The 10,377-nt window shown below is 36.4% G+C and overlaps 3 protein-coding genes and 1 long non-coding RNA gene across 8 annotated transcripts in view; all 4 read right to left on the bottom strand.

The window, feature by feature from the left end:
• LOC104817278 (WAT1-related protein At4g08290) overlaps positions 1–2,292 on the bottom strand; it is a 2,925-nt gene extending 633 nt beyond the window's left edge. The window contains exons 1-7 of one of the 2 annotated variants that reach the window (XM_010546407.2): positions 1,993–2,292; positions 1,823–1,885; positions 1,588–1,704; positions 1,259–1,505; positions 736–894; positions 467–618; positions 7–202 (exon numbers count right to left, since the gene is read on the bottom strand). In XM_010546407.2, coding sequence (XP_010544709.1) covers positions 7–202; positions 467–618; positions 736–894; positions 1,259–1,505; positions 1,588–1,704; positions 1,823–1,885; positions 1,993–2,186 — 1,128 coding nt within the window. In that variant the 5' untranslated portion in view covers positions 2,187–2,292. Of the gene's footprint in view, positions 203–466; positions 619–735; positions 895–1,258; positions 1,506–1,587; positions 1,705–1,822; positions 1,886–1,992 lie in introns of both variants that reach the window. The other variant, XM_010546415.2, reaches the window with a different exon arrangement.
• A 2,088-nt stretch (positions 2,293–4,380) lies between these two features.
• LOC104817239 lies at positions 4,381–6,632 on the bottom strand. 4 transcript variants are annotated; one of them, XR_002023991.1, is made up of 5 exons: positions 6,310–6,632; positions 5,869–5,958; positions 5,416–5,468; positions 4,691–5,247; positions 4,381–4,600 (listed from the first exon to the last, which is right to left on the bottom strand). XR_002023991.1 is itself a non-coding variant. In XM_010546343.1 (5 exons), the coding sequence occupies exons 1-5, from the start codon at positions 6,565–6,567 to the stop codon at positions 4,853–4,855; spliced, it is 669 nt and encodes a 222-aa protein (XP_010544645.1). In that variant the 5' UTR covers positions 6,568–6,632; the 3' UTR covers positions 4,381–4,852. The 4 variants fall into 4 exon arrangements, 3 of the variants coding, with proteins under 3 accessions (XP_010544645.1, XP_010544661.1, XP_019057608.1); XM_010546343.1 differs by having other exon boundaries at positions 4,381–4,891; positions 5,019–5,247; XM_010546359.2 differs by having other exon boundaries at positions 4,381–4,891; positions 5,134–5,247; positions 6,310–6,629.
• Positions 6,633–7,323: 691 nt separating this feature from the next.
• Positions 7,324–7,850, bottom strand: LOC104817232. The gene is made up of 3 exons (XR_772487.1): positions 7,810–7,850; positions 7,595–7,671; positions 7,324–7,470 (listed from the first exon to the last, which is right to left on the bottom strand). It is a non-coding gene; the product is annotated as an uncharacterized LOC104817232 (long non-coding RNA).
• Positions 7,851–8,001: 151 nt separating this feature from the next.
• The window catches only part of LOC104825208 (transmembrane emp24 domain-containing protein p24delta6-like), a 16,003-nt gene continuing 13,627 nt past the window's right edge, over positions 8,002–10,377 (bottom strand). The window contains exon 2 of the mRNA XM_010557494.2: positions 8,002–8,166. Coding sequence (XP_010555796.1) covers positions 8,002–8,166 — 165 coding nt within the window. The remainder of the gene's footprint in view (positions 8,167–10,377) is intronic.

The following is a 10,377-nucleotide window of genomic DNA, read 5'->3' as shown; positions in this document are numbered from 1 at the left end:
AAGAGCGTTGTTGTTGTTGTTGCCGGCCGCTGCTACGGCAGAGGTCAATTTGGTGTCCACGTCACCTAATTTCGCTGTGATTGGCAGCTCTTGCAGGTTTTTATTCTTCTCAGGGATAACTAATCCTGCTTCGGTATAATCTTTTCCTTTCCCCCAAACAACCGAGTACAACCCTACGGCAATCACGACCCCTCCTATGACGCTGCGAACAAAGACAACATGAATAAACCAAGAATATTATGTTGCGAATCTTTGAATATTATTGGGATCTCTTTATGTCACGTGGAAACTAATATTCACCTTATTCCACGTCAAGATTCAAAAACGTGTTTTGTGTATATATATATATATATATCTATATATGCTTCAGTGCTTCACATCACATCAAGAATCAAGAATATGATACATCTATATATATATATATATATATATATACCACGTATATGCTCAAAACAAATATGGGTACCTTCCGAGATGAATTTGTTCATGGAGAATAAAGGAAGCAAGGACAGCGACAAGAACCATGCAAAGAGGGTTGAAAGCAGTCACAAAGACAGGGCCTCTTGTCTTCATCACCATGCCTTGAACGTAGTATGTCAATCCCGAGCTTATTATTCCCTTTTTCACATCATAATTTCAATTAATACTTGTACTTATACATTTAACTTTAACATATATATACACACACACATATATAGAGAGAGATGATGCATACATATATGAATATATACATACAGTGTAAAGAGGTGCGAATAGCCTTGCGTCCCAACCGACGGCCCAGCCGCTCGAACGGCGCTCCATGACCAGAGCCACGGCCAAGCTTTGGGCCGCCCCTGCAAAGCATATTAAGGCAGACAGCGACAGCTCGGCCGGATACTTCTTTATCGTTATGGACTGTGCACATGTACAGATATATTTATATATGTATTAACACACCGTACTACAAAAACGTTCTGTGTTTAACCTATGACACATGATAATCATATAAAGCATATGAGAAAAAATCGGGTTAATTTTAATTAGTTCCAATTATATCTGTGATGTGAATATCGATTAATCTTGGCAAATGACTATTGGTATATTGACATATTTATAAATATAGATCGATAAATGACTTCAGTATAAAAGGGAATTGGGTCTTGGGTATATTTAGAAAGTGTAAAAACAAATCAAAACCACCATGTTAAAGTTCAGTTGGTCCGTATTATTAGATAATTAGGGCTTAAAATGCAAACTACAAAAACGTTGAGGGACTTACTTGCAAAACATAAAAACCTGACCAAGCCACGCAACCAAGGAGGATCAACATAGTTCCAGCAATCCAATGGGCATGGTCTTGTGTGTCGTTCGTATTACCGTTGTGTCCGTCCAAATTTTGGTCGGACCACGGTAGAGGAACGACCGGACCTTTGTACAATGTCATTGCCAATGCCCCTCCAAGTGTAACCAATGTTCCAATTACCTTGGCTTGACTTCTTACCTCCTTAATATTCACTTTCTCCTGTCTGTTTCATATCATTTTTGTCATTGACAAAAACATTATAGGAACGTAATTAAGATCAAATTTAGTTAATGATGTCCGTTTACCTGAGAACTAAGGCGATTACGAACGTTATAGAAGGAAGGGCGTTCATAATAGCCGAAGTGTATGAAGCTGACGTGAGTTTCATTCCCAAGTAACCAAAACCCTGGTCCAATATTGGCCTATACATACGTACATGCGTGCAAACAAGTACACGTTAGGGTTTTTCTGATCGTTTTAGAAATAACGTGGCCATATTTCGAATTTCTAGAAGTTGGAAGATCTGGTTCGGGGGATTACTCTAGAAAACCAAGCGCCATTATTTGCAAGAAAACCGTAAACGTCATCTTGGGTCTCACCTTCCTGAGATTTCGAAAAATTAAGATGAAAAAACAAAGAAGAAAGATCCATCTCAAACTCGATAGAGAAATATATATATATATATAATCGATATATAATCGTTTTTATACCTTTCGAAGAAGAGAGCAAAAGGTGAGAGGACGAGAGCAGCTACGGCATTTCGATAAAAGATGAGAACGTAGCGGTTCTGGCCACGGCTGAGAGTGGCCATTAAGATAATATACATACCCGCTCCTCCAAATTGCAAACAAATCATTAACACATAAGGCTTCCACTTTTCGAAAATTTCGCTTAAACCCCCCATATTTTGAAATTGGCTATTATCTCCCCAACTGTCGATGAGCAAGTGATGAAGATGGCGCCACTCGCGAGTGTTACTTATATAAACAAAAAGAGGGCTCTATCGTTTTGGATAAAATATTGATATATATATATATATATATATATGATATTCCATTGTGTAGTGATCAATATGGATAAGTTGCTAAATGAAAAGATTGATGTGTTGTATTGGGGTGTGTGGGATTTAATTCCATCATTGGTTGGTTCAGACATGTAAAGCACCACTTAGTAGATATGTTGATTTTGACCATTCAATTCAGCAGACATGTAAATGCGGACTGCAGATTGTATACTTTGGAATATATTTAAAATAATGTGTATAATTTTAGAGCTTACATATATATACATATATATTGATAGATACTAAGATATATAAACAATATAAATGCAGGAGAACTCGAGGAATCGATATCGAAACACCAGTAGTTTTGTGTTTACATTGGGATCCAAATGCAAAACGTACGAAAGAACAATTAGATATTTCGAAATCAAATTAAAAAGATGAGGGTATATGTATATATATTACCAAAAAAAGGTATATGTATATATGTGTGTGATTGGGTTATAACGAGGGAGTGAGTGCATGGTGACACTAAGTCCAATTATGGGATGCTTTTGGTGTGCGAGTGCCCACTTGCTTGTGCTCTACGGATCACCAAAAAAAAACATTTGGATTAAGAGTGGTTTTCCAAGTGTTTGTTCCCATCTTCTTCTCCTCTCTCGACACAAACAAAACCATGTACACACACACACACACATATATATATATATATTAACTCATTCTTATTATATATACACAAATAAAAAAATCATTATTAATATTACTATACTATATATTATTGTTGTTGTTGTTGTTGTGCAACTAATAAATTTTTAGCTATAAAAAATCGATAATATTTAGGGCGGATACCATGAAATGAATCTTTTTTCTTCTTCTTGAAAAGCAACCTAACCTTAAACATTATCCATATGTTGATTTATTTGTCTCTCTTTTTGTAAAGTATACCGACAATTTCTTTTTTAACATCAATAATTTTCTTTGGGAGAAAAAAATGAAGCTACTAATTATGCCTAGTCTTCTTGTCAAGCGATCTATTTTTCACGTCTGTAATTGTGACCAACAAAAACATTTTATCTCTATTAAATGCAGATAAAAGATTCGGATATTCTGGATTTATAATATCTAATGATTTGGCGAAAGTTTATAGAATAATCAATGAATCTACACATAGTAATTAAAGAATATATTTTTACTAAACATATCTTAAAAAACCATTTCATGTAATAAAATTTCTAATTTGTCTACATATATCTTTACGCATTTGTTGTAGGATACATAAAATGTATGTCATCGAAAGTAATGGGCACTTGGACACCATGCATGCATGATATGGACCTCCTGCTCGGCAGTTGGTACAATTTGTTTGATATTTCGTAAAATGGTTAGATTTTAATTTTATTATTTTTTGTTTTTGAAAATTATATAAATTTCTCTTATATATTATGCAGCATAAAGCTGCTAAAAGCTTTTTCTAGAGATTAGGAAACCATACTTTAAGAAAGATTACGTAAAAGCTTATTGAATGATTCAGGATAATGCATTATATCCTGATGCTTTTGGTTCGTTCAACACTCACTATAAGTGAATACAATAATGATATCGAAATATGTAAAGACTCTCGCCCTCCTCGCCTCGTCTCGTTCCGTAGGCCGGGTTTCTTTAAGAGGTCGGTTTGATTATTTTCAAGATTCGCTTATTTTATTTTATTTTTAAAAACTATAACCACTCAGTTTTTGTATTAAATTCGTTTCGGTTTAGTTCTTTTCAGATTCAGTTTTTGTTGATAAAATACTCGTTTTCCAAAAAATAATATATGACTATTTATTTTTTATATTCGGTCTTTTCCATTTTAAAGAAATTATACCTATTCGAATTTTTTTTATATCGGATTTAGTTCAAACACGTTATGTTTTATTCAATTCAAATCGGTTGTTTGTATTGTTAACCGAATTGACCTCCCCTAATTGATAGAATAAGGTTAAGGCTGTGAACCGGTTGAGCTGAGATTGCATTTCTTTTGTTACTTTGTTTAAATTGAGTTCACTCACATTTAACCGGGTCTCGAACCCGAACAAAGCAAGGGACTTGTGATAGGTGACAACCAACATAAAATCTAATATCACATGTAATGAATTCTGATCATATAAACCTTTGTTTTGGACTCGGGAGTTCGGCATTTATCTATTGTCAGCGTGAAATCTTAGGAAATAACAGGGCCGGGAGCCCTAGGGTTTTGATGGGTGGCTGGCTGTCCGAGAATAGGGCTAGCTGTCTTCGGCTAGGGTTTGTACCCATCGATCGAATCACGACGTTTCCTTAAATGTGGAAAAACCAACAGAAGAAAAAAGGGATGGTTAGATGAACCAGACGGAGAACACTGCCTCTTAACTCGAAACTTAACCTACACGTCACCCTGCAGCTGGACAAATGATGGAAAACAAAACTTGATTAGTTGAAACACTTCTGGTCGGATCCAAGCAAGAGTTGTTTCCACCATTCAAGAAGAGGCAGTTCCGTAATGGCAATCGAGAAGTAGAAATGATGATAGAATCGTGTTGCCAAATCGATCACTTCCATCCGGGCAAAAGCAGCAGCAGCAGCGTCATCTGCAAACAATTGCAAGAACAATAGCTTTGATGATTCTAAAGAAATTCTACGAACCTTTTCTTTTAGCTAATAAAGGATGCGGAAAAAGGCGAAATAATTTTCAATGAAAAGAGACAATGTACGTGCCTGACTTGCACCACAGATTCGGAAATCAATCAAAAACAAAAAGTTAGTTAGTGATATATCAAAATCATAAAAGAGAGAGATATAAAGTGCCCCATGCATAAAACAGAGCATGTACCTCTTGGAGCCATCCAAGTTGATGGAACAGTCAAAAGATGAGGTTCTTCGCCTTCTCGGAGTTAAAAATGGCGAGACTTTGATCAAAGAGAATAAAGGCAAAAGGACAAAAGAACTGGACAAAGGATGGTAAGAACCAAATCAGCATCCGCAATGAGACATCGATTCTTATAGCAATAATAGTGAGAAAACCAGTCAAATGATTGTCCAAACAATCAGAACCAGTATGCCTTTTTCTTTTTTAATCCTACACGGAATTTATCAACACAAAGCAGTAGCTAACTTCTTCTGAATGAGCTCCACTCTGAGACGAGGTGACAATCTCGGCAAAATTTCCTGACATAAAGATGGAAAATTGGATCAAGTCGCCTTCTTCTGAGTAATGGATAAGAATGCATGCACCATTTCACAACATTCAAACAAATTTCCACAATAGACAGTTCCACTTGGTTGGTCCCTTTTTTTTTTCATCAGACACGTAAAGGGTCTAGCTAAAACCAGAAGATTCATCACATTATGTATGTCGATAATCGATATGGAAAGTCATAACCAATAATAGAAGCATTGATTCTAAAAGACTAACTGAATTCACTCCTACCGGCCACATCTGGCACGTTGGATCCAAAAATGTTGAACAAAACATATCCAGAATCATAAACAAGAGCTTAAAGCCTATGGTCATATGAAGCTCGAAATCAAGAAATAAAATTAAGAGCCCTGAATCTATTACACAAACCTCGGTGCCATCAGAGTTTTCTTTTGCAAGAACCGGTATTTCATATTGGTAAGCCTTCTCCCAGTCGGGATTGGTCGTGATATCCCTCACCTGACATAACTCAAGAAAACAATCTCAAGACATAAACTTCTACAAACTAAATCGAATTTGAGTTCTACATCGTTTACATTGGCTCATTCCAGCAAGAAATTTCCCTTCCACATAATTCAAAACACTGGAAAATGAATCTGAAACTAAGCTATGTAAATCCTTTGTTTCATCATACGCAGAAGAATCCTGATAATTACGAATTCAAACCACTGTAAAATGGTAATTTCAATTCACTTTGGAGAAGAACAAACAAGAACATAGAATAATCAGAACAAGTTCCAAACTTGTGCCCTAATGGGATTGCAGAGGAGGGAAATCGAATTTGAGCAACGAGGGTTTAGGGTTTCCGACCTGCAGGACGACGTCATGGAGAGAATCGGGACCGGAGAGCAGGAACGCGGCCTGAAGCTTCTCTTTCAGACCGTCGCAGAGACAACAACCTGGTTTCGAATACAGAACAAGCTTCCTCGTCTTCGGAGTGGAAGACGAAGAGGAAGACGAACAATTCGCGACAGAAGAGAATACCCACTTCGGTCTCCGTCTCGCGAGAAACGCCACAGACGACGGCCTCACCGCCGCCGCCATCGAAGCCGATATCGCCGCCGCCATCGAAGCCGGAGACAGCAAACAGAATGTCCACCGCAATTGTGATAACGTGATTCTTTGGACCGTTATGATCGAAACTCAGATCATTAAGATCCATAAAGCCCATAATTACACTTTAGGCTCATAACTTACAATAATGTGACAATGGACCCATAAGATCACAACAGGCCCATAGAAGCTTTTTATATTCACAAATGGCCCATAAATTACCACAATATACCAATAGGCACATAAATTATATAAAATTAAATATAGGCCCCTGAATTATCATCGATTTCATATAGATCTATAAATTACCATAGTACAAAAAGGTCCCTGACGTCTAGATATAGAATCTGCCATAAATTACCACAATATACCAGTAGGCCCATAAATTACATAACATCCAGAATAGCCCCACAAATTATCATAATTTCACATTAGCCCAATAAATTACCATAAGCATAAAAAAGGTCCACAACTTGCCCTATAGATATACAGAATCTTCGCATCTATATATGCTCTTGGGGAGTCTACATGAATGTTTTATTTTTGCAAAAACATATTACATGTTTCGCATAAGCGAAAAATATTATTCAGATTCGATTTTTTTAAGGTTGGTGGGCAGCTGCAAGATTGGTTGTCTATTGATGAAATGAAAATGTTATTCGATATTAAAAATCAATTCAAGGTACAATGGGAAATTAAATATTCCAGCCTGTAACTTGTATATATATATATCCCGAAACTTTATATATATTACATATATATATATATATATATTAGATGAGCTTCTTCTTGCGGAAAAAGCGTTTGAGATGCAAAACTTGAACAACTGAAACGACAACGCACACCAACATAGACACGATGCTGAGCTGTGATACTCTCTCGTTTGTTGTTTCGCTCAAGTTCCTCATATATGATTCCCTACAACACCACCGATTTAAATAAATTATAACCAATGCTTATTTGCATCGGGTAGCAATTCAAATCAATATATACGATATGAATACATTATACATAATACATATGTATATATATATATATATACCTGACACTTATATAGAGCATGTTTCTCATGATGGACTCCACAGTTTCTTCGTGTTTCCGCAAGGCAAGCTCAATGCCCTGGAACAAAAGCCATTTCAAATGATATATATATAGTACATACATACAAACATTGAGAGATACGTATGTTGTAGAAATACATCGTGCATATATGATGAATATGCAATGCACCAAATCTGAAAAATTGTGAAACTTGACCTCGAGTTTCTCTTTCTTAGCAATTGAATCCCAATCTTTAGTCGGCATTCAACGTGAAACAAGCCATGTATGTTCCTGCCTCCGTCGCCGTAAACCCGAACTGACCATGAGTGACGTTCTTAACGTTGTAGAGCTCGTTCCCGTACGGAGACGTTACCTACAAAAATCGGAATTTAAGAGACGCCATCTAGTTTAATTCGAATCCAATGATTGGATATAGATTTGTATATTATTTTTCACAAGGGCATTCAACGTGAAACAAGCCATGTATGTTCCTGCCTCCGTCGCCGTAAACCCGAACTGACCATGAGTGACGTTCTTAACGTTGTAGAGCTCGTTCCCGTACGGAGACGTTACCTACAAAAATCGGAATTTAAGAGACGCCATCTAGTTTAATTCGAATCCAATGATTGGATATAGATTTGTATATTATTTTTCACAAGGAATTGTGCGATTAATTAAATTCCATCAAAATGTACATATTTACACAAGTTTTGCAATTATCACGATTCACGAAAATACAAGATACTGCTTAGTGTTAGAAAATGACTCAAGCCTGTGCAAGGGAAGCTGAAAATTGAAGAGGTTGTGACGTGATTTTTTTTTTTTGTAAAAGCAGTTTTTATTTTAGCAGTTAATGATTAGTTTGTATTTTGTATTTTGAAGTTAAAGTTGTAACTTACATCAGTTATGTGTTGTTTTATATATGTTTGTAAGAACAAAAGAAAAACGTAATGGATGCATATATATATTTTCAGCAAAATCTCTTTGTTTCTAACTCTGCATTTATTGAAAAAACAGATTGTGAGTGAAAGTTTTTAAGAAAATAACAGTGGTATCAGAGCATTTTTATCTTGTTGGGATCTGTGAGGGGAAAAAATAAAATCTATGAAAAAAAAAACAAAATCGGTGAACAAATGGAGCAAAATGATGGATCAAGTTCTTCGACATTGTCAAATCTGGCCACACCAATGTTCGATGGAGAAAACTATCAGAAAGGAGCAGACTTATGGGAAGCCGTTGAAGAGGATGACGAGGTTCCTCCTCTCGGTGCAAATCCAACAGTGAATCAAATAAGAATCCACAAAGAAAAGGTAACGAGAAAAGCAAAGGCGGTATCATGTCTTTTCTCTGCAGTTTCTCAATCAGTGTTCACGAAGATAATGTCGTTGGAAACAACAAAAGGAGTGTGGGATTTCCTGAAGAAGGAGTACGAGGGAGATGAGAAAATCAGGGGAATGAAAGTTCTCAACTTGTTCAGGGAGTTTGAAAGACAACAAATGAAGACAAGTAAATCTGTCAAGGATTACATAGATTGATTGGTAAGCATTGTGAACAAAATAAGGATTCTTGCCGAAGAGATTGAAGACAAAAGAATAGTGCAGAAGGTGTTGGTGTCAATACCAGAACGTTTTGAAGCAACTATCGCATCTCTGGAAAATACCAAGAAACTTTCAGATTTGAAACTTGCTGAAGTTCAAAGTGCTTTGCAAGCACAAGAACAAAGAAGGATTATGAGGAGCGATGAATCTGTTGAAGGCGCGTTGAAGGCAAGTGTAAAGAACTGGAATGCTCAAAAGTGTAAGGGACCGAATCAGAATTTTGATGCTGGAGAAAACAAGAGTGTATTCGAGCCATGTAAGCATTGCAAGAGAACAAACCATCCTCACTGGAAATGTTGGAAAAGACCAGATTTCAAGTGTAGGAGATGCAGCAAACCGGGTCATCATTAACTGCTAAAATAAAAACTGCTTTTACAAACTTTTTTTTTCACGTCACAACCTCTTCAATTTTCAGCTTCCCTTGCACAGGCTTGAGTCATTTTCTAACAGTCCTCCTTGACTCATGCCATCTCCAGCATACCAATTTGCACATTCAACCTCTTTCGGCATAAGTTCTTCATTCTTTTCACTTGTAGGATTAAAACAGTAACTTTCATTTTCCATTCGAATCTTGAACAGAACTTCATTTGTATCATTTCTAATGATAACTCATTTTTGTCGAAAATCACTTTATACCCTTTTTCAACTAACTTAACAACACTCAAAATGTTTTGATCAATCTGAGGTACAAATAGCACATCAGACAACAACTCATAATTTTCTGATCCTTTGATCAGAACATCACCTTTCCCTTCAACATAAATGATTTCACCATTTCCTATTCTCACTTTCGACTTGAACGAAGTGTTTAACTTCTCAAATAAACTCTTATCTCTTGTCATATGATTCGTGCATCCACTATCCACCAACCATCCATCTTTGACAGCATTTGAAATGAAACAAGATGCGACAAAAAGATTTTCTACCTCATTTGTCTCTGCCGGTTGTGCTTCGGCAATTTGCGGCATTTCAGTTCGACAAAACTTCTCAATATGACCCGGTTTGCTGCATCTCCTACACTTGAAATCTGGTCTTTTCCAACATTTCCAGTGAGGATGGTTTGTTCTCTTGCAATGCTTACATCAGGGATCACTGATATTTGTTACTCCCGTCGATATAGAAAATACGATCCTTTTATACTGGCATCCCAAGCAGATCAGGTATGTTTTATCCCTTATCCAAGAGA

The sequence above is a fragment of the Tarenaya hassleriana genome, unplaced genomic scaffold (assembly GCF_000463585.1).
Source record: "Tarenaya hassleriana unplaced genomic scaffold, ASM46358v1 Cleome1, whole genome shotgun sequence".
NCBI classification, from domain to species: Eukaryota; Viridiplantae; Streptophyta; class Magnoliopsida; order Brassicales; family Cleomaceae; genus Tarenaya; species Tarenaya hassleriana.
This window is presented reverse-complemented; position numbering and strand designations above follow the sequence as displayed.